This window comes from Camelus bactrianus, chromosome 20 (assembly GCF_048773025.1).
Source record: "Camelus bactrianus isolate YW-2024 breed Bactrian camel chromosome 20, ASM4877302v1, whole genome shotgun sequence".
NCBI classification, from domain to species: Eukaryota; Metazoa; Chordata; class Mammalia; order Artiodactyla; family Camelidae; genus Camelus; species Camelus bactrianus.
Genome location: NC_133558.1, coordinates 4,676,605 through 4,700,731, shown reverse-complemented (window position 1 = coordinate 4,700,731; position 24,127 = coordinate 4,676,605). Strand labels below are relative to the sequence as shown.

Genomic DNA, 24,127 nt, shown 5'->3' with positions numbered 1-24,127 from the left:
TATCAAAATTCATCAAAGTGTACACGTGAAATATGTGTAGTTTACTGTACAGGAATCATACCACATTAAAGGTGTTAAAAAAGAGCACAAAAAAAGAAATCATGCTGCCTTTTCAAATATATATTAAAAAAAAGAATACCTTTGAGACACACACATATACAAACACACTCACTCAAAGACTTATCATATGTGTGTGTGTTATGCACACAAACACAGAGCCATCTATTGACTTGAATCAGTAGCATTTAGAACCATCCTCATACAATTTTCAGACGTGAGTTTATGTTAGTCTCTCTCACCCAACATTCAAAGCAGAGACTAAACGTTAGTGGGACACATACTAACCCCAGTAAGTCATGTGTTCTCTGATCACAAAGGGGGCTTAGTAAATCCCACTCACTGGCTTGCTTCGGAAAAGAATGCTGTTTGGAAAATCTTCAACTGACTAGCAAAAAAAAAGTCTGCTTGCTGGCTCCGTGCGACCACCGGTGACACATCCCTGCTCGCGCTGGGGCGCTGCCGCTGAACTCCACGCCACCTTCCACAGACATACTCGGGGTGATGGGACCACAGGGAGGGAAACGGGGGCCAGCCCCACCCTCTGGGGTGCCTCGAGCCTTCATACCTGTGCTGATGCTCCTGTAAGACTTGATAAATGCTGATAAGAAAAGTTTGGTTTTTAAAACTGCCCACAACACAGTCCTTGAAGACTCGGAACTCTGCCGCCGTCACCGCCTCACCCTCAGGAATCTGGGATAGGTTGAACTTGAACTCTTTGTGGTGCCGCTGGCGAGGGGAGAACTCCTTGTCGTACTCCACTATAGGATCAAACAAGAGAGAGTGACAGCTGTCGTTACTCGGCCAAGTGCCACAGGCTCACCTCCAGAAAGCTCCCCCGTTTTACTTCAGAAGCGGATTACCGGTTACCGAGGGCTTGTTCGAGGGACCAGGGTGGGGAGGGTGATGGAAAGGACCACTGGCGAGGCTGTCAGACGGGCTGAGATGAAAATCCTTCATTTTACCCAAGGCTTAAATAAAATTCTTAGATTCCACGGAAAGACTTTAAATACTGAGTTTAACCAAGGTGCATGAAAGCAAGTTATTGAAACTCTTGGCTTCAGGTCTCCCCACCTGCACGGATGGGATGAAGAGGGCTTCATGGGGAAGCTGTCAGAATTCAGGAAACGGTGACTGAGAACGCCTGTCCTGGCCCCGTGGTCCCTGCCCAGCCCCCCCTCCTTCCTGAGGCTCTGCCCCCAGGCTGGTTCATTCTCTTGTCTTCAAGAGATTGGCAAGACCAAGGGGAGCCCTGAGCTGACCTTCATGGGGGTCCTGGTGGTGGCAGAGAGGGGTGGGCAGTGCATTCTGCCTGGGCCTCAGGCCCCAAGGGCCCACATGCTTTGCCTCATGTCCAGTGGAAATTTTTGCTCAGGGGTTCAGTGGAAAGCTTCGTAGAAAATCTTGCTCTAAAGTCCACTGGAAGAAACTGAGGGCTGAATGACTCTGAGCGGAGGACCCTCGGTTGCTGTGAAGCTTCCATTTAATCTGCATGTGGAACCCAAGTCTGAGGCCAGAGATGCAGAAAGAATTCGCCAACAGGATAATTTGCTATTTTTGAATGCTTTTTTAAAAACTGGGAAAGGACTGCATCTAAAAGGTGTTTTTCTTTTTAAATGAAACCTTTTCCTTTCTTAAAGGCAAATTATGGAAAACCCCAACTACTGCTGATCATGCTTCAGTCATTTATCAGAGGGCTGGATCCAGCTCAGTGTGAGAGAGACGCTATCAACTTCGGATGCTTAACTCTCATCCTTGTAAACGGGAAAAGGAGCGCCTGGCTTCCCACCACAGGTCCTCTCTCCCCAGAGCTCAGAAACCCGTCTGCCCTACGGTTCCTAGGAGTTTTTTTCCTTAGTGGCAACCACAGTGAAATCTCATGAGCAAATGAATCCTTGATGCAGAGTTTTTCCGGGACTTGTGGGCAGAGAAAAAAAAAAAATCAAGTTATTTGCCACCTCCAACTGCCCACTTTCTCCCCCATGTGCTGTTTTCCATGATCACCAGAGAAAAGCTTTGCAGATTTAGCTTCTTTTGAAAAAGAAAAAAAAAGCCAATAACTCTTTATAAGAACTTGAGACCTCAATGGCATTGCGGAAGCTCAGGAGAGTTAAGCCCTCCATCCGTCTGAGGTTTTAAACAAAGAATTTCTGAAACTGCCATGTGACCAGGCAACAAATCTTTTAGATTCCAGTTATCCCTTTTGTGGGGGAGTTGCTGGGAGGGGGGGGGAGAATAAGCTTTGGCTTGTGGAAGAGCTTGAATGTAAGTGAAAAAAAAAAAAAAGAAAGTCCAGCCAGAAAGTAAACTATGGTTCAGTCCCAACAAGAGAACAGGTTTTTTAATTAGTGGCCAAGCATGAAAAGCAAGATTGTTGGGGAGTTCACCCAAGGACACCCACACATGAGGGTGGATTGCTTTTCTCTAAAACTGATCTGCCTTTAAGTTTGATATGTTATCATCAGTGGTTAAAAAGTGAATCAAATCTGATTTCCCAAAGAGACTTTCTGAAAAATAGTCACAAAGCTTCCCTAGAGGGCCTTTTGGGTGCTGAAATTTTAATCATAAATGAAAGCATAGCCTCAAGATTCTTTTGAAAGAATGCCTAAGAATTCCTCAGAGAAGCCTTGCCATTGTCCTCAACAGGAGCCACCGTTAGGAAGAAAAAATATGGATGCAAAGCAAGATATAAAACAGTGACATAAGACTTTTCAATTATAAGGAATAAGAAAGGGGCAGACATTTCAATAAGTGAGAAGTATGTTCACTAGTCTCTGGAGGGGTGCGCCCCCCAGTAAGCCACAGCTCCCGTGCTCGCACCCTAGGGCGGTCCCTCTGCCTTGGGCTCTGGAATAAGAGGAGGCAGCAGCGGAGCCGAGTGCCCTGCGAGGCTGGGCCGTAAGCTTTCAGCTGCCTTCCATTGCTTCTTGGGTTGCGTGTCTGGGGGAAAGACGGCTGCCATGTAAGAATCCAGCTACCCCGGAACCTCTGTGCTGTGAAAAAGTCCATGCTAACCACGTAGAGAGGCTCTGTGGTGCCTGAGCACACAGATGGGGAAGGAAGGAGGGAAGGACGGAGGGGAATGTCCGGTCAGTCTCCAGCCACCTCAGCCGAGGCACTAGACATGCGATGAAGACGCCAGCGGGGATGTCCCGCCCAGGGCGATGACACCGACCTCAGTTCCCAGCTGAGGGCAGTCGCGTGAGATCCCTTGTGTGGGAACCGAGACTCGGCTGAACCTAGCCATTCCCGAGACTGCGAGAGGGAGTAACAGTACGCGGCTGTTTGAAGCCACTATGTGTTGGGTGATTTGTTACCCGGTAACCGGCAACTCACCCAAGAAGAGGAGGGAGGGCCGGAGAGGATAAGAGAGGGAGAGGAAGAGAGAAGGGGAGTCTGACCTTGCCGGGAAGGGGAGAAACATACAGTTCTTAGGGATAAGGGATTTTGAAATCCTGGGAGGCGACATGTATGACTAAGGAAGAATCCTGGCAAAAGCTCACAGACAGATGTGAAGAGAGAGAGAAAGAACCTAAAAATGGGAAACCAGCAGTGTAGTTCAGAGCCCGCATTTTACTACAGTGTGAATTAGAACTCAGTGCCTTATTTGTGACTTTCCCCCATTCTCCCCCACCGAATCTCGGAGCACGCTAACCTGTCTTCTGCTTTGCCTTCATCCTTCCGGGGGAAGATTCACGGTCTCCTCAGCCCCCATGAGTCTCGGATTGCTACCCACCTCATTTTAAGCTCTCCCACCTAAAGCCTTTATCATCTCCTGAACCTCTCATGATGTCTCTAGGGAGGCAGGAATGTGTGCACTGGAAGACCACAACAGTAAAATAGTCGTGTTTCCAGTGAGCTTAGCAGTCCCCTTGCAAGCTCTGTGAACTGGGCTCCTTAAACATCAGGCAGTTCAAGAAATACGAGAGAGGACTGAGTTCTGAATCCAGTGCTCAGTACCAATCCTGCAGCCCCTGCACTTGGCTTCTCAAAGCTGGTGCCACGTGTGCAATACACGTAAGTAGCAGCCAGGAGCGCGGACGACGTGCTTAAAGCTGCCAAAATGGTTTTGAATTCCAGCTCCACCTTCTCTTATTTAGGTGATGCTGTGCAAGGTATTAGTCAGTTTCAGTTATCTGTTAGGTGGGAATAACAACATTTGTGAAGATTAAGTGAGACCATCTGTACAGAACAGTCCACGGTAGAGTGAGTGTGCAGTGCACGTTAGTTGTAAGGATCATTAGCTGATATTTGAGAATCTAGCTTCTCTGGGTGGAGAGTGTGTTTGCTGAGTTTTTCAGATTTACTCATGAGTCTTTAGAGACAGCCGCTGAACGCCTCCTCTATAAAAGCTCTTTAAATGGGAGCGACGCATTCTGCAGAAAGGGCAGCGAGTGACACCACTGTCATGTCACCAGCCCTGGGGCTTGGCTCCTGGATACAGTGCTGTGTTCTCTGAGGCAGGAATTCCTAGAATTTTTTATTTCAAGGACCAGTGAAAACATTTTTTTAACGGTAATGACCTCACCCAAGGGCATTGACTGTGTCCGTTTGCCACTTGTAAGGACAATAAAACAAATAAGGCAACAGACTGCGCCCTTTGAACTCAGTGGTTTTATTTTTAAAGGTCCTTTGAACAGCAAATCAAGTAGGAAGGACATAACTGAAGGATAGACACAAATCCTTGAGGTTGAATCCGTTTAGTCTTATAAAACTCACTCTGTTCTCTCTCTCTGCCTCAGACTTTACCAGTGGAAATTTCAGACCAGCACCAGACCTCTGGCCAACAGGCAGGAGCCACAGCCCTAAGGAATAAATGTTACTGGGTTAAGATCGTAAGTGTAAATTATGTAATAGTATACGTACAAAAAGATATAGGTGATTTATGGAGGAAATGAAGCATAATAATAAAGCACCAAGGGGCCAGCACCAAACTTAAAAACTGGAATGTGACCCATAGCTCCACGGAGCGTTCCCCGCCTCCACCCAAAAGCGGCCTCCTGTGATGAGGTGTCTGGTACTCACCTGCTTTTTAGAAACAAGAGTTCTACTCCGTATGTGTTATCGCTAAGTCGCAGAGGGTTTTTCTCATTCTAATTCTGTTTACTTGTGATTCCCTTTTTCTTGATTCATCGTGCTGGAGGTCGTTTTCTTTTTATTTCTCACTACTGCTTAATGTGATTGTAATAAGATATTTTAATATAGGCATTTCCTATCATCCCATAAAGTATGAATTATATCAATTACAGTTGTCTAGAGAAAAATAAAGACACCGCCTACTTCAACTGCAAATATAAAAGAGAGAAGAAAGAAGGAGGGAAAAGAATAGAACAATCTCTTAATATATTAAAGAGAGTCACATATTCATTATTTTCTCAATAACTGGACTCACTCAATGGTTCATTCAGTGCAGCTCAGTGAAGGGGATTACAGTTGACCCTTGAACAACTTGGGGGTCAATCCTTCACATCCTCAGTTTCTCCAAATCCATGGATTCAACCACCCATGGACCATGTGGTACTGTAGTATCTAATATTGAAAAAATATTCCCCAAGAAGTGGACCCACGTTGTTCAAGGATCAACTGTATATTCAGTCCACAATAAATTCTACATTTTCCAAATGCTTAATGCTTCCACTTAGAGACCAAACTTGAAAAGCCTGAAACCCTTTCTTAAAAAAGTTACCATTCCACTGACAAGTGTAAACATTTTTTCATGCAATGGTACAAGTTCATTTAATTTTAGGCAACACAGAAAGTTCTGGCTAGTTTTCCAAGTGTTGTAACAATGGTGGCCTTTTGACTTTTGTGTTGCAAGGGTACAACCTTAAATAGTAATAGAGACTCTGAGCTGAACTCCCCAACTCACTTTTTAACCACCGTCAGATGACTCTTTACCTGCCAGGGTTCACCAAATATTTCTGAATGTTCACATTAATGTTCTGTGAGAGCCACAAATATCAGGAAGAATCTATTTTCCTGGCTGCCATGCTCTAAATGACTTTTTTCCCCCAAACTTTACTTTTTATTTTAAATAATTATAGATCCACATGTGGTTGCAAAAATAGGATAGATTAAAAAAAAGTAGGGGGGAGGGTACAGCTCAGTGGTAGAGCACATGCTTAACATGCATGAGGTCATGGGTTCATGCCACAGTACCTCCATTAAATAAAAAAATAATAATAATAAACAAGTAAACCTAATTACCTCCCCCACCCAATTTTTTTTTTTTTTAAAGCAGATTGGTCCTGTGCAACATCTTATATAACTGCAGGGCAGCAGCAAAACCAGGAAACTGACACTGGCATTAGTACCTTAATTAAGATGACAGGCTCTCCTCTGATCCTGGCAGTTTTTACGTGCACTCCTTTGGGTATGTATGTATATGATTCTACGGTATTTGATCACATGTGAAGATTCCTATAACCACCACCACAATCCAGGTACAGAACTGTCCAGTCAGCACAAGGGAACTCCCTCAGGCTCCCCTTCTATTCCCAATGACGTTTAAAGACCAGACTCAGCCCGGATCCTATAAAGAGCTTTGGGACCAATAATAAGTGCTTACGTGTTGTCATTAGTCATAAGGGTTAACCACACCATTATTGCTGTTGTGAAAACCTCACCTTAGAACCTTTGTTCATAGCCCCATACAGGTATTGATATCACCGTCGGCTCAGTAGCCACCACCACACGGGCCTTACTGCTAAGGGACCGAGCTAGAGTGGGACGGGGCGTGGACCTCAGCCAACACGAGCACGCACTCAGTGCTGAAGCCAGCAAGCGCGCGCCACGAGGAGAGGCTTCAACCGAACCAGGGCCGCCTGGACGGAGTCTCGCTGATATCAAAGAACCCCATTTTTGCCTGCTTCCAAGGACTGCTATAAAGAAGCGATCAGACTACGTTCAGTAATATCAACATACACAACATACATTTTTTCTGCAAATAAGAAAAGTTGAACAGGTTCTTCAGTCAAAAATGCCTAAAGAGAAAATTCAAGACTCTCCCACACCCTTTTTTTTAAGTTGAAATGTAGTTGATTTACAATATTAGTTTCATGTGTACAGCAAGGCAATTCAGTTATACATATACATACATTTTTTCAGATTCTTTTCCATTATATATTATAAGGAATTGAATAGAGTTCTCTGTGCTGTACAGTAGGTCCTCATTGTTTACTGATTTTATATATAGTAGCTTGTCTGTTAATCCCAAATTCCTAATTTATCCCTTCCCTGCCCTTTTCCCTTTGGTAACTATAAATTTGTTTTCTATGTCTGTGAGTCTATCTTTGATTTGAAGTAAAATTTGTATCATTTTTTTAAGATTCCACATATAAGTGATAACATATGATATTTGTTTTTCTTTGTCAGACTTTCTTCACTTAATATGATAATCTCTAGGTCCATCCATGTTGCTGCAAATGGCATTATTTCATTCATTTTTATGGCTGAGTAGTATTCCATTGTCTATATATACCACATCTTTATCCAGTCATCTGTTGGTGGACATTTAGGTTGTTTCCATGTCTTAGCTATTGTAAACAGGGCTGCTGTGAACACTAGGGTTCATGTCACATCTCTGATTTTGACTGCACAGAAATATTGGGTGAAATGTACCGTGACTGAGAGGAGAAATCAAAGTCTGTATTCATTGTGTCAGACTAATCATGTCTTTTTTGATGACTTGGTTTCTCTGGTTGCTTCTGCGTCCTCATCCTTGGTGTGCTGCAGCTTCACGACAACACACCGAGCTGTGTGTTTCCTTTTGTTTATTCCACTCGGATTACAGTGGCCTTTGTGTGTCTGTGGTTCTCTACCTCCCATCAGTTCTGACAAAAGTCTTAGCCATTAGCTCATCAAAGATGGTCTCTCCTGCATTAACTTCCGTTTCCTCTGACAATGACAGTTAGATGCATGTTATATTAGACTTTCTCATTCTAACTTCCACATCTGTTTTTTTAAAAAATGTTTTGGGGAGAGGTGATTATGTCTATTTATTAATTAAATGGAGGTACTGGGGATCGAACCTAGGACCCTGTGCATGGTAAGCATGCATTCTACCACTGAGGTGTACTTTCTCCCCAAACTTCAACATCTCTCAGCTGCACATTTTTATCACCTACCTCTTCATCTCCAGGTTGGACACTCTCTTTAGACCCATCTACGTTAAATACTAAAGAGAGAACTACAAGTTCACCAGTTCTCGCTTTAGTATTTAACATATAGTTTAAATCATACATTATTTCATCATTTAATGACTTCTTAAAAATTTTCCAACAGTTGCTGCTGTTGTGGTCTGCTTTGTCATCTTCCATGTTCCCTTGTCCTGTGTTACTATTATGTATTATTTATACCATTCTCCATTCTCTGTGTTTCTACATCATTGTCTTGTCTTTTCTAACTTGGTGCCCATCTTCTTATACGTGAGATCCTTGGGGAACTTCACCTGCATGGCCCTCTCATTCCTCTGATGACTTTCATTTGGGAGGTTTTACTTCTTTGGGTGTTTGGAAATTTTAAGGTCATCTTCGACTGAAATTCATCCCAAGTGTTTAAATTTCTGTTGCTTTCCTTAAAAAAAAAAAAACAAAAAACTGCTTCTGTGAGGAACACGACCAACTTGGAATTATTTGTCTCTCCTGGAGACTCGGAGGGCCTTGGCTTCATGTGGGAACCTCTAAGACTGCTCTCCCGCGTTGGCCCGGACCTGTGCTGGTCTCGGGATGTGCGCTGGTGTCGGTATGTGCGTTCCCAGAAACCAGCTTTTGTGTTTGCTCACAGTAACAACGCCAGGGGAGCCTCAGCGATGTCTCTGAGTCGCTGACATCTGGGCAGTGGACATCCTCGCCTCTGTTTATCCTGGATCTGGCCGAATTGTAGCCAGAGGGCTGTGTAGATTATCTAGCTTGCAACACTTCCAGAATTTGAAGGCTTTATCTGTTGTGTTTGGAAAATACCATTTGGGACACATTCCTCTCAACTCCTAAAGATATTATAAAACCTGCCTTATGGCTGAAGTGTTTACAGGGACTGTCACACACATGCTCTCATGCATTTCTCAGTAGGTGGGCAGAGTAAACATTATCACCACAGGATCAGCTGGGCTCTCAGGCCACAGGCGGCTCAGGGCTTTCCCTGTGCCACTCACTTTTACAATCTGAACTATTATTTTATGCTGATGCCTCCCAAATGGCCACCTCTAGCCTGCTGCTCTCCCTTAAGGAATGTGTTTATCTTACCGCCGGGTCATCTTCATCCAGATGCCCTTGTGCACTTGTGCCCCGACAAGCCCAAAATGAAACTCTTCATCGCCCCAGCAGAGCCGCCCTGCAGCCCTGCCTCGGTCCACCCCATCCGGCCCAACTGGCCAGTTCGCTGCCGGCTCCTGCTGACCTCACCTTCCAGGGTGGCGCTGTCCAGTACAGCAGCTGCCGGCCGTCTGCAGCTATTCAATCTAAATTGATGCAAATGAAGAATTTGGTTCCTCAGTCACACCAGCCACATTAAAAGTGTGCAAGGGCCACGTGTGGCTGGTGGATACTGTGTTAGAGAGCACATCAGGGAACACTCCCATCTGGACAGCACCCTCCTGTCCTGCTCCCTCCACAGCCACCGCCCTGCACAGAGCCTGATCCCACTGCCTCCAGTTTTGCTCCTCGTCCATCTGTTCTCCACGCTGCAGCCAGGACCACAGTCACAGGTCTGACCTCATGACCTGCCTGCTTGGAGCCTTCCATCCCATCCCCTCAGCCGCCCTCCAGCCTCAGCCCTCACCTTCCCCCACCTCAAACTCTACTCTTGGGAGACATTAAATCACTCTACTACACTCCCCTGGACCTCATGCCTTTGCCTTACCTATATAATTACCTTGCCCTTTAAAAGATCTTTCGGATGAATGATAAAGAAGATGTGGTGTAGATAGATAGATAGATAGATAGATAGTTAATTAGATAGATAGACAGACAGAGAGACACACAGACACAGACACACACACACACACACACACACACACACAATGGAATATTACTCAGCCATAAGAAAGAATGAAATTTTGCCATTTGCAACAATATGGATGGACTTGGGAGGTATTATGCTCAGAAATAAAGTCAGACAGAAAAAGACAAATACTGTATGTTTTCACTTATATGTGGACTCTGAAAAATGAAACGAATGAATATAACAAAATGGAAACAGACTCATTGATACAGAGAACAAACTAATGGTTAACAGTGGGGAGGGGGTGGAGGGAGGAGCAAGATAGGGGAAGGGGATTAAGAGGTGGAAACTCCTGGGTATAAAATAAATAAGCTACAAGGAGATACTGTGCAGCCCAGGGAACACAGCCAAGAGTTTATGACTTTAAATGGAGTACGATCTGCAAAAATATTGAATCGCTATACCGTACACCTGAAACTAATACAAAATTGCACATCAATTACACTTCAATTAAAAAAAAAAAACCCTTCTCTCCCTCCCCTCTGGGATGAAGACTCTACAGGCCTGACATTTCGCAAGTGCTCTGGTGTTCCTACGTTAATGCTAAATAAACACAATTTAGTGAAGCCATACAATAAAGGGAGGTACAGCAGCGTTCCGATTTCTGCCCTAAGTGTCAACGCTTTGGGCGAAAATACCAAATTGAAACTCTTTTATTTATAAAACGTGTTTCTATGCAGTGTTAAGTGTCCCTCTTTTGCTAGAACTCTAACCATGACTTACAACACCTAGTGCATAGTCAGCAGCATTTTAAATCTTCCTTTAAGTTTGAGTTCCAGGAAGCCTTCCTCAATTGCCTTCCTTCTCCACCCGCCCCACCCCACCACTGGTTCAGGAACCCTCGCTCTAGGTTCCCACAACGTCCAGTGGAAATTATGCCCAGACCTTATACTAAGATGACCAGCTGTTCATGGGGCCGCCTACCTCACCTGCTGGACTGTAAGCCTCTCAAAAGTAGGGTCAATGCCACGGTCACCTTCACATCCCCAAGAGAGCTCAAGAATGTTTGTTGAATGAATGCAGGAGCCAGGACTGTGTATCCCCAATGGGCAAAAGGGGCCAGAACAGAACTCAGACTTAGGACTCTAGCTCCGGCAATCTTTCCTCCAGACCCAGGGGCATCTTCCGGAACACAAACAGCAAAACTAGGGGCCGGACTTGACCCCTCTGTCCAGGTGAGTTTTCTGAAGCAGCAGCACTGTGTGCCCAGAATACCAATGTTCACGTTGCTCTGCTCTCAGCATTCGGGATGCAAACTCCAAGCATGTTACATTTTAAAAAGCAGAGGAGAGAAATTAATCGGCTCAAATTACTTCAGTTACACTCAAGCCATATCACAAGGTCACCATGCACAGGAAAGGCAGAATGGATTTTTAATCTCATTCTTAATTCAGAGAAACGGACCTCTGACATTTTCTCTCTTTCATTCTTTTTTTTTAAATGAAATTTACATAACAAAATTAACCATTTTAAGGTGAACAACTCAATGGCATTCAGTACATTCACGATGTTGTACAACTACCACCCCTGCTTCCAAAATACTTTCAGCCCCCCCAAAAGAAAACCCTTGCCCATTAAGCAGTAGCTCCCCATTCACCCCTCCCCCCAGGTGCTGGCAACAACCAATCTGTGTCCTACCCGCATGGATTTGCATATTAAAGATACGTCATATGAATGGAATCAGACAATGCTTTGAGACTTATTTCTTTCACTTAGCATGATGTCTTCAATGTTCATCAGTAGTATCGGGACTTCGTACTTTTTTCTGGCTATATAATAGTCCACTGTCTGTACATGCCACATTTTGTTTATCTGTTTATCCATTGGTGGACATCTGGACTGTTTCCACCTTCATTCTCTCTCTTTTTTTTTTTTTAACATATAGTCATTTTACAATGTGTCAAATTCCAGTGTGAAGCACAATTTTTTAGTTATACATGAACATACATATATTCATTGTCACATTTTTTTTTCTCTGTGAGCTACCACAAGATCTTTTATATGTTTCCCTGTGCTATACAGTATAATCTTGTTTATCTATTCTACATTTTTCTTTCATTCCCTTCTGTTTTTCCTCTTTGTCTCCTCAGCCACAGATTCCCCAAGGCCAATGCTGGAGGCATTAATAACCATCTATCAGAGTTTAAACACAGCCCATTCCCCAAACTAGGGCGATTAGCTCAACACCCTCCTCAGGATCAAGCTCTGCAAGGTATCTCAGAGGCTGGAGCATCACTGAGTGTTGCGTGAACATACCCAGCACCATCTCTGATGCACAGAAGGTTCGCAACAGACATTTTGCTGAGTCTGATTATAAAGGAGGTTAAATCAGGGGAGTCACAAGAGAGACCAGGAGAAGGACAAGTAGATATTGTAGACCAAGAGTCAGGAGAAGAAAAGGGTACCTCGCAGGTCAACAAAGTGGGGAGGGCGGCAGGAGAGACTGAAAACCAACCACTGATGAGAGAGCAAGCTGCTCGCCGGAAGGGATCCTGGGAAAGGCAGAAAGGGAAGGACTCTAATCCAACGGCTATTGTTTCCTTTTTTGAAAATCAGGCATCTAGTACGCAGGCAAGAACCCTGGCGCAGGCTGGGAGGTCCAGACACGGCTGCTTTTCAGTCTGTCAACGGACTGAACTGTTCTCAGTCTCCTGCGGCACCTGCAGGGTGGCCTGAAATCTGGAAATGAAGATGATGTCCTTTTATCAAGGACTAGAATGTACTATCAATAACCCACTTATTAGAGGTTGCTATGCCTGTTTACAGATTTGATGACCACCCGTAATAGGTGGGGAAGTCACTTCCAACCATGAGGCAGAGAAAAATCAGACCTGGTGCACCAAAACTCTAGGACAACGCCTGGCAGGGCTAGAAGGTTCTAGACAATGCACTCTTTTTATTAAGAGCACTCCCTAACTTTGAGATTTGCAGATACTAACTAATAATACACAAAATAGAGAGACAAGTTTACACTGTACAGCACAGGGAACTATATTCAGTATCTTGTAGTAACTTATGGTGAAAAAGAATATGAAAATGAATATATGTATGTTCATGTATGATGAAGCATAGTGCTGTACTCCAGAAACTGACACAACATTGTAAACTGACTAGACTTCAGTAAAAATACATGCATACAAAAAAAGAAAAAAAGAGAGAGCACTCCCTAATCAAAATCACGCCCATCAGGGCTTCCCTTCCACACATCCTTCCCTGGCCAATAAATCCTACCGCTTCCATCGCAGCTTCTGCAGAGACAGAGCAAGAGCGTAAAAAAGCCACAAAAAGGAAAAAGCAGCCCTTAAATGACTGAGAACTGAGCTCTGTCAGGCAGCTTTCTCTCTTTGGGTGGCAGCTTAAATCAACACTAAATCCTGCCTTTTTCCACAGTGGACTTTTGACCATGACAATGGAGCTGCTTGGTTCTAACGAAACGTTCAAGATTTAAAAGTGGAAAGTAACTGACGGGCTGGTTCCTCGCCCCGGTTCCCAGGGTGACAGGGGTTTCATATTGCTCTTCAGTTACACTGCATCAGATGACCTGCTATTATTCGTGGCGCAGCGTTGAGCCTGCCAAACACGGGATGTGGGAAGAGGCCGTTCTCATGCTCCTGTCCAAGCCTGGGGTGGCCTGACTCCGGGGAGCCTGGTGGGGGGAGCTGCACACCAGCCTCCCTCTTCATCTTAACGGCCCTCAAACCCGAGGCCACAGAGAAAGAAAACACAGGCGTATTGGTACTGAGGGCCCCTCCGACGTGTGCCCACGAGGGCAGGGCATCTTGTTTTGTCCCCGTCTGTGTCTCAAGTGCCTGGAATAGCACCTGCCTACAGCAGGTGGCTGGTGCGTATTCCCTGAACGGGGGAACCGGCCACCTGGAGGCCATGGGGCTGCGCTTCCCTGGGCACTGGCCGGCCTGGCCTGACCGTAGCGAGGGCCAGACACTTGAGTCTTTCCCAGTCAGCCTAAGACCTGGGGTTCTAACCCAACACGTGATCACGGCTGCCGTGTTCTAAACAAGATGGAAAAGTCCCCCAAGCAGTGCAAGATGGTCCCCGCAGCACAGCCGTGTCATGTGAACACCCGAACACAGGAAAGGGTATCCTTTCAGAGACAAAACCTGGATCCCCACATCCTTGCAGAAACACAACAGAAGGCTTCACCCGGGGCTGTTCTCAGAGAAGCTCTTTCCCTTTCTGGGGCACCAAGCCCTCCTGGTCCCTGTTGAGTTTAGCGGTGCCGACGTGTTCAGCCCTCCTGGACTCCAGCGCTCACTGGCAAAGTTAAAGCCTCAGCTAAAACAACAACCACAGACCCACCCAGGTTAAGCATTTGAATGTACGATGTGGAAGGAAAAAGGGGAAAAGAAATCACAGCAGGAAACACCTAAATGAGGCTGAAAAGAGCGGGAAATATTGTGCTTTATGGTTCCCATCTTCCCATTCCTAAAAAAAAAAAAAAATCATGTGGGTTCTGAGTTAACCAGATGGATAATCCTTACCTGAACAATGTAATTTCCCAGGTAGTTTTATATATAAGAGTAAAATGGACTCCAACCCACCAAAGTGCTCTTGGGTCCTCACGGGTGACGGTGACAATGGATAATACAAAGTTAGAAAGGCAGAAGGGCACTGGGAGCCATTCCAGCGTGACAGATGGGTGGGACGCACTCATTCGTATTTTTCATTTGGTTCTGATTTACTCATTAACAAGTGCAGCAAGGAGAACATATTTGGGCCGAGTTGGACGCTCGGGCTCTCACAAGTCCTCATCGACTATTCCCCGAGAAAAAGCCATCTTGGATTCATTCTGCAATTATTTCCATGTCAAACACCGCTGCCCTGTCATTTTGCTGCGGGGCTGAGTTTAGGGGGGAAAACGGGCTGGAGGAGAAGCTTCTTATCCCAGCATCCATCTGAGGGGAGGAAGGGGGAGGCAGAGGAATGAACAAAGTGACAGCCAGAGGTTTCTCAGGCCCTCTCCCGCCCTCCCTCTCCTAATTCAAAACACGATGCTTCATTATTGGTGCAGCACCAGAGGGGACATTCTTTGCTCCGGTGATTCACTTTGTTTTCCTGAGAACACAATGGAGAGAGGCTCCCAGTGTAGAGTTACTGATTTGCCTCCCGATTAAGTCCAAGCTAAACTGCTCACTTAACATTTTGTTTTCCCTGAAGCACAGCAGGTCCACATGGGGGGTGAGTCCTCACGTCCAAGTCACAAGATCTCGATTCTTTCGGGATCCCCAACCACAGACTGATGAGACCAGCAAACAGGCTCAGGAGCAGCGGGCTCGGGAAAGAGGTGAGGAGGGCTAGAGGGAGAACAGGAAATCACCGAGGGCACTTGCCCTTGGACTTCAGATTGACACGGGGTATGTGGTTTATTTGGATCAAGTCCAGCCTCTTCTGGGCACGGAAATGACACAAAGTCATGGCTCAGAGGACCGAAAAAGACAGGTGAGAGGAAGTGAGTAGAAAAGAGGTGAGGAAACACGACAATAATAAAAGAATCCACCACGCAGCCGTGGAGGGACAAGTCTGGTCCCAATTCGATGGGTGATTGCGCTGGACCTCACTGTGCACTCAGTTCCGGGGGCTGTGGCCTGTGCACGGTGAGTACCACCAGGTGCCGTATCCCGGTTCACCCACATCGGTCTTCCCCTTCCTTTCTCTCTTCCTGTCTGGCATTGCCAAAAATCAGACAAACCAAGTCTAAAGGAGAATAAGAATGAGAGAAAGTCATGAATAATTATTCAAACTACCTAAGAACATCAGCGCCTTCCCCACAAAACCTTCCACCAAAGCCATGAGGAATCAGTGCAATTTGTGGGCTGAACTTTCTTCTTTCTCTTTTTGTAGCCTTCAAACGCTCTCAAGGAAGGAGTCCAGCACAAAATAAACCGCTAATGAAATAACTAGCCCTCAGGTAATGCAAACCCAGGCTGATGAAGGCACTTCCCTAGTCCCTCCAGGTGTGGGACCACTCGCTCTCGGAACTCCACTGTATTCTGAGATTAGGACACCCCCTGGAAGCCTAGCGCATCGAACGTGAAACCTACAAGGGAAAGGCTGGAAGTGACTGTCATGTAAGAAAAAAGGAAGGTGTTGCTTTATAGCCCTTTTGAACCGAGAAGAAAGTCCACCCAACCAAGATTGGAAACAGGTAGCCAGCCTGCACCAAGCCTCCCTGAGCGTTCTGGAAGGATGTGCAGCCACTGTGACGGGGGCTCAACTCACAGATACCAGAGTCCCCTCCATCTCAGGGGTCCCTCTTCTTCCTTTTCCCGGATGGAGAGCCTGCTGAGTGGGACCAGGCAGGGCCGAAAAGGGACAAAGGCACCGTTAACTGTGGGTGGGAGAGCCATCTAAGAGGGAATGGCATTTCTTTTTTGTGGTCCTGCCTCAAACAAAATGCCATTAGGGAAGAAGAGATGATGGCTTGGACAGGCTGCCACCAGGCTGCAGCAGGTGGAGCCTCTGATATCCATGTGATTGGAAAAGCAACTCTGCCTACTTCAGATGACAACTTGGGAAAACCCTTTGTCTCTAAAAACCATGAAAGTTTCAAAAGTTACCAGGTATGGCCAGATTTTATCCTGACCCGACAGTGTCGACAAATCCGGCCAAAGAAGATCTTAGACAGTGAGCGTGGGCTGAAGGTCTGCACATTTTCAACAGTGCAGCAGGGGTGAGACTCCTGAGAGCAAATGCCTGGGATTCAGCCCAGAGACGTGCCAGCAGCCTCCCAGCTCCATCAGCAGGGAGCCAGTGGTGTCAGCCAGGAAGCGCCTCCATTTTCCACTTTTCCCATCTCCATTTCCTTATTGGCAAAGTACTGGAAACACCAACACTAATGCCATCTGAAAGTGAGGTGTGAGTACTAGGAAAAGAATGGAAATACGTATGTTCCAGAAAAAGCCAAAACTCGATATCCACCTAAAAAAAAATCAATAATATTTACCGAACGTCCATTATCTACAAGGTATGTTAATAAGCCTTTGGGATGATCAGAGCACTCTCTATACAGGTCACATTTACACACGGATCATTTTCCCCCCATTAACCTCACCCTCATGTCTTTGCTTATTTATTTACTTTACTGAAGTAGAGTTGATTTGCAATGTGTTAGTTTCTGGTGTACAGCACAGCGATTCAGTTATACATACATATCCATTCTTTTTCATGATAGGCTATTACAAGATATTGAATGTAGTTCCCTGTGCTATACAGTAGGTCCTTGTTGTTTATTTATTCTGTATATAGTAGTTTGTATCTGCTAATCCCAAACTCCTAATTTATCCCCCCTACCACCACTTTCCCATTTGGTAACTGTAAGTTTGATTTCTATGCCTGTGAGTCTGTTTTTGTTTTGTAAATAAATGCATTTGCATCATATTTTAGATCCCTCATATAAGTGATAATCATACGGTATTTACTCTTCCTCTGACTTAACTTCACTTAGTATGATAATCTCTAGATCCATGCATGTTGTTACAGCTGAGTAATATTCCGTTATATATGTACACCTCAATTTCTTTATCTAATCATCTGTCAATGGACATTTAGGTTGCTTGCATGACTTGGCTATTGTAAATAGCACTGCTGTGAACATTGGGGTGCGTGTATCTTTTCAAATTAGAGTTTCCTCCAGATATATGCCCAGGAGTGGGATTGCTGGATCATATGGTAATGATATTTTTAGTTTTTTAAGGAATCTCCATACTGTTTTCCATAGTGGCTGCACCAAATTACATTCCCACCAACAATGTAGGAGGGTTCCCTTTTCTCTACACCCTCTCCAGGATTTATTATTTGTAGATTTTTTAATGATGGCCATTCTGATGGGTGTGAGCTGATACTTCACTGTAGTTTTGATTTGCATTTCTCTGATAATTAGCAATACTGAGCATCTTTTCATTGCACACAAACAATTTTAAAGTTCATTAAAGGGCTTATAAGGATATTACAAATACTAAATGTTATATTTAATTGAATGTTCAGTTAAAGCTTCCCCCAGCCCCCTACATGTCCGTGAGATTAATTAAAAGCTTACACAGCAATAACGTGCTAATTTCTCCCATCTATAGTTCTCCAGTCAGAAAGGAGCAATAAGTATCTATGGTCAAAAGTGGCTTTGATAGGAGGGAGAGAGGGAGTCTTGGAGCAGCTGTATCACTTCTTAGAAGATTCACAACGGCAACAGGGATAAGTGCCCAGCCAGAGGAAGAGCCCTGCTATTCACTGACCCTTGCTCAGAATGTTCTGGAAAGAACGCTGGGAGGGCCGGGTCAATCAGGAGGTCTGGACCTGCCTTTAGCTGACAACATCATATTGCATCACTTCTTGACTTCTTCCTCTGAGCTTAGAGCCCTCCTTGTCACCCCTTTTACTCTCACACCCTCCTCCAAGACACCAGGCCATCCTGTTTGCTGCATTTTCAAAATCGATCAGAATCCAAGCTGCCACCTGTTATGTGAACTACTGCAGTAAGCACCCAATGTGTCTTTCTGGTTCTACTTTGCCCCTTCAGCCTGTTTTCTACACAGCAGCCACAGTGATGCTTTTAAAACACAAATCAGATGATGCCATCCCTAGTACATAACCCTCTAAGGCCCTCTCTCTAGGAGCTAAAGCCTTTCCAGAATGTAGTTCAGAATCCTTAGGGTGGTACACAAAGTCCACCCTGATCTGGCCCTGGCTTACTCTGACTTCATTTCATACCTTTGAAGACATTTTTCAATAGGGCAATTCTGTGAACATGCTGAGCAAGCACCTGCCACAGGACCTTTGCACCTGCTACTTCTTCAGCAGTAAGATGCTCTTACTCTACAGAACTAGAGCGCTCTCTCTCTCACTTCCCACATCTGCCAGCTCAAATATCTTCTTAGAAAGGCTTCCCTAACCACCTAACAGCATATCTGGTTACTCCCCATCCCCTTACATGCCTGCTGGCCAGATCTCCACGGCACCTGTCATCACCTGGCGTTACACTGAATTTATTCATGTATCATCTGTCTCCTTCCCTAGAATGCACATTCCATGAGCACAAGAGGTCTGTGTCATGCAATTTCATACCCCAGGTGCCCAGAACCGGGCACAGCATGCGGCTGGTGGCCAACACTTCTTTCGAATGGATGAGTAACCTCCCTGATTTTATTTTCTCCATTGGCCGAAGGGAGGTAACAATAACTCATTTGCCTCATAGAGCTTGCTCAGTACTTAAATGAGATAATACATGTGGGGGCATTTTGGAAATTATAAAGTGCAAAATTCTCTAAGTGAAAGATATGACTCATTTCTATCTGCCCACTGGCCTGGGAACGAAGCAGAGCCAGCAAGTCAACCAGCATCACTCCTACAAGTGAGCTGTGTGCATATTCCAGAAAACAGTTTTTGACACCTGGTGGTGGTAATTGTAATCTCTCAACTGAAAATTGTCTTTCATGCAAAAAAAATTTTTTTTAAATCAGGGAGAATAAAGAAACATCGGGTACTGAATATTACAGAAAATGCGCAACAGCTCTGCTGGAATCCACAGATTCTGTATTGACAAATTTTAAAATGAATCAACACCAGAAAAAAGGAGGAAGAACATTCCCTGGACCAGATACGCAGGGCAGGGACCCCAGCATGGTGCCGGGGGGCTGGGGTTTGCACAACGAAATGTCCGGGGGACACAGTTGCTATGGTTTCAGATCCCAGCACATCAAAAGCCCAAAGGCAGCCTCGACGACTTCTGTGACTCGCACTTTGGAAAGTCACAGCACTCTTGGTAATTTGTACGGTTTTGCTTCATTTTGTCCTGCGGCTCCCAGAGGAGTGGTGATAATTAGGAGGGAGAATCTCACAAACACTGAGAAAAAGGGAGAGCGCAGGGGTTGAGGGCATGGTAGGAAGAGGGAGGAGTGGACTGGGGACCTTAGAAGGCGGAGAGCCTGAGGGGTGGCAGGAGGCTGTCTCCACCCCTACTCCCAGGGTGAAGAGAAGACCCACAGAAATAGGTCAGCCAGGTGGCGCGGCTCCAGGCTGTGATCTGGCGTGAGATGAGGCTTGGAGACTGGCTTCAGGTGTCAGGAGGTGATGGGGGAGAAAGAGGTCAAACAGACCCAGCAAACTGCACAGAGAAGGCAGAGAGAGGCAAGCATCTCCCCCGTCAAACGCCAGGGTCCCCTGAGAAAGTACTTTCCAGGGTCAGAACAGCACGCAGTCCGTCCTCAGCAGCACAGGGAGGAAGACGTGTGGAGACAACGCTCTGAACCTTAGGCCTGGTGTCAGGTCAAATCTCATTCCCAGCACCTCTCCATCCTCAGATTCCAAATGGCCAAAGTCCCCTCAGATTCCTTTGTCATGTGCCAGGTGTCGAATATTCTTAGAAAGTGGAGAATGTTGTGCTGACATAAGAACATATGGACTATTGGCCGCGGGCCAGTTTGCTAAGTGGTGCACGCGCATTGTCTTACCTCAGCGTCAGGATGCCCACGCACGGGAGTCGCCGTTCCCAACCCGTCGCCCATCTGGGGCAATGGGCTCTCAAAGACGCAGACCACCTGCTCAAGGCCACGTGACTGATAAGGGCGGAACTGGGACCTGACCCCTCAGAACCATGCTGTCCCCTTGCCCCGCAGAGTCATGGGTCCTATGGGAGAGATTCGGGGAGGACCGACAGCAGAAGGGCTGGCCAGAGGCGCGGCCGTCTGGAGGGCACGTGCGAGAACCCTAGCCGTCACCTTGAGTCCCCCCCTGAGACTGGGAGCTGCCAGCCCCTGCGCGGGGCCAGGAAAGCCGGAGCACCGGCCCCTCTCCACGCAAATCTTGGCTCCAACAGCCAGACCGCGCCGGACGGCAAGGCAGAGTGTTCCAAGATGCCTGGGTGTCCTACTCAGCTCAAGAAGGTTGCGGTCCCCCGGAAGAAAGGCACAGCTGGAGGAACAGCCCACAACGGGCAGGACGACGGTCAGCGGGAGAAGGGGGCCTGAGGTGAGCAGACGATGAAGCAGGAGGGATTCAGTGGCTGCGCACTCCCCCGGCCACGCTCACTTGCCTCAGCAGACGAGCCGACCGCCCTCCGCTCACCCATGTCTGGGGACGCAGGTATTAAAGTGCTCACGGTGACCACGCCACAAAGCACTCAGAGCCAGAAAAGCTCCTACATACAGCTCCTTCCGGTGGGGAGAGGGGAAGGGGCCACGTGAAGCAACACAGAAGCCTACAGTCGTCGGTGAGGCCTGAGCCCCAAAGGAAACCCTTTTCAGAGAGAATCTGAGCTTCCTGCCCACACCCACACCCACACCCACACGGGTTTGAATTTATTGTCTAGAGAGGAGAGCTTTAATCCTCTTTAGAGATGCTGCAACAGCCAGAGCGATCTTATAACAAAAAAGAACATATTTGCATATGTTGCTATCGCATATTTGAAAGCTGCTAAGAGTGTATATCTTCAGGTTCTCATTGTAAGAAAAAAAAAACTGTAACTGTGTGTGATGCTGGATGTTAACTAAACTTACTGGGGACTAGACTTTGCTGTACATACAAATATCGCATCATCACGCTATATGCCTGAAACTAGTGTGCTACATCAATCAGATCTCATTTTTTAAAGTTCTTAAAAAGAGCAAGCCTTTACAAAGTATCTATTTTTAAAATGGTATGTACAGGTGATACCATTTGTAACTCAGACGTATATTAAAATATATATACATATATTAATTTTTTTTTATTTTGGGGGGTAATTAGGTTTATTTACTTATTTATTCTAACATAAGTACTGGGGATTGAGCCCAGGACCTCATGCATGCTAAGTACACACTGTACCACTGAGCTGTACCTTCCCCCCCCTTACATACATATACTTTTAAAAAGACTAAAAGGACATATGACAAAATTCTAGTTAGCTGGGATGGTAGAAAAATTATGGGTAATTTCTATTTCTTTATTTTTGGTTATCTCTATAAATTATTCACAATGTATTCTATTTATAATAAAAATCCATTGTATTATTTAAAATTTTAAAACTTTGAGTCCATCACTTAAGTGGACCACAAACGCCCCCTGTTTCACCAAGTCTTAACTTTATTTCTTGAAGAAAGTGCTAAATATTCTCAGACATCTAGAAACACAGTTGGGATGCCTCTTTTCCTCTGATTAAAAAAGTTATTCACTGTAGTCCAATTTATGATAACTCTATTACAAAAAAAAAATGTAGCATCTGTTTCTGGTTGAAAAATCACAGTATTAACTCCAGTTGGAAGATGGAAATATAACATTTAGGATGGAAAGACCATCTCCATTAACAGGCTGAGTTTTAGAAGAAAATTGTAATTGGGAAAAAAGTTAAATGCACCTAAGAAGGATTTCCAGAAGGGATTCTTGGTCGCCATGGCGGGGCGCATCCTGGTCCAGTCACGTGATGCAGACCTTCTCAGTAGGACCAGGGGCCGTGCCCGTTCCCTAGTCCCTCCCATCCTCCCTTCTCCCATCCTGCTTCCCCGTGTCACTGCTCTCTCTGCCTATTTATCTGCTCAAGTTTGCCGATTTCAAACAATTGCTAGATCTCTAGATCTGACAGTAAAATATGCTGTTGTAGGCATGCAACCCCTAAGACACGAGCACATAAACTGACCTGGATGGACCCCAGCCAGCCAACCGCGAGCGACAAGACAGACAATGGAACAGGCATGCAGTTGTGCCCTGTCCACCCGGGTTTGAGTTTCATCTGGATCATTTTCACCAGCTGGGTCTTAAAGATGATCTATAAGTAAGAGGTACAGAGTGGTCTTGGTCTGCCCAAGACTCAAGGATATTTTAGGACACAGGTCTTTTTGTGCTAAAACCAGGAGAGTCCCAGGCAAACCGGGATGAGCTGGTCACCAAACTGCCACAGGACATCGACTCCGCTAAAGCCTCGTTCTCTAGACGTAATCTGGACCAGAGATCGCGCGTGTCCGCACGTGGGCGCACCCAGTCACACGTGTACTCACACACCCGCGTGCCTGTGTGGTTGTGCCTCTGTGTGTGTCTCACACCACAGCTGGTCCCTTTCCTTCCCTCGTGCTCTGCTCCAGCCAATTCTCACCATTCATCTTGTCATCATAAATGTCTCTCCCTCTAATTACTCATGTTCTCAAGTCTTTCCCTGGTTGGACAGGGGATAGCCCGTTCTGAAATCCAGAAAGAACATCTTGCCAACTTCATGGGTTTATGTTTTTATAAAATGAAGCATCAGCTCATTAGAAGGATCTCCTCTCCCCAATCATGATGGCCTCTCCTTTTTTTGATGTCATCAAGGTGTCACATGTGACCCCTGGCCCAGGTGGACCCTGACAGCTGACGTGATCCTGAAGGTCACAAGCAGCCCCATCCCTGTTCACTTTGAAAACAAGGGCCGTGGAGCCGGAGTCCCGGCCCCCGAGGCCTGGACGAGGCATCCTGGTTTGAGGACAGCCTGGGCTCTGGCTCTGTGTGACCATGACCATGCCGGCTACAAGCACGTCCCTTTGGGGCTGGTTTGTGACTAGTATTGAATCATAGCCAGTGTTTATCCACAAGAAAGGGGACCTCTAAAAGCAGCAGGCCACGATGAAGAATTCCTTCAGCTGTGTTTATCGACAACGCACAACTCCCATGAAGATGTCAGTTACCGCCGGCAGCTGCCAGCAAGTTTGGGGGAAAAACTCCCCGAATCAGAATTAGAAGTGCCTGAAGTATCCACATGTGGTGGCAGTGAGTTAAAGAACATCCTACAGGGAGGATTAAATATTCCAAAAATTCTTCCTGTTCCCTCCCCTCCCCAAGTCCCCTTTAGCTGAATATAAAACATCCTAAAAGTCTGAAGCAAGCATCATGGTACCACTCTTACGGAGAAGAGAACGTTCAGGAATGCTTTTCCAAGCTTCCATGGCAGTGAGATGAGAAACACGGGGCTGCTTCCCCGGCTCTAATTTGTAGGTATTTGCTTATTTTTGATCTACTGCAATTCTTCGTATGTTGTAAATACTGAGAAAAATCAGCAGAACGAAACAGTCTAAGCCACGGATTTGGTCTATTTCATGCTTTTAAAACATTTTTCAAGGAA

At 45.8% G+C, this 24,127-nt stretch overlaps 1 protein-coding gene across 1 annotated transcript in view; it reads right to left on the bottom strand.

Moving 5' to 3' along the window:
• Positions 1–24,127, bottom strand: part of BMP6 (bone morphogenetic protein 6) — a 132,046-nt gene that overhangs the window by 25,547 nt on the left and 82,372 nt on the right. Inside the window, exon 2 of the mRNA XM_010945739.3 lies at positions 626–818. Within this exon, the coding sequence (XP_010944041.3) occupies positions 626–818 (193 nt within the window). The remainder of the gene's footprint in view (positions 1–625; positions 819–24,127) is intronic.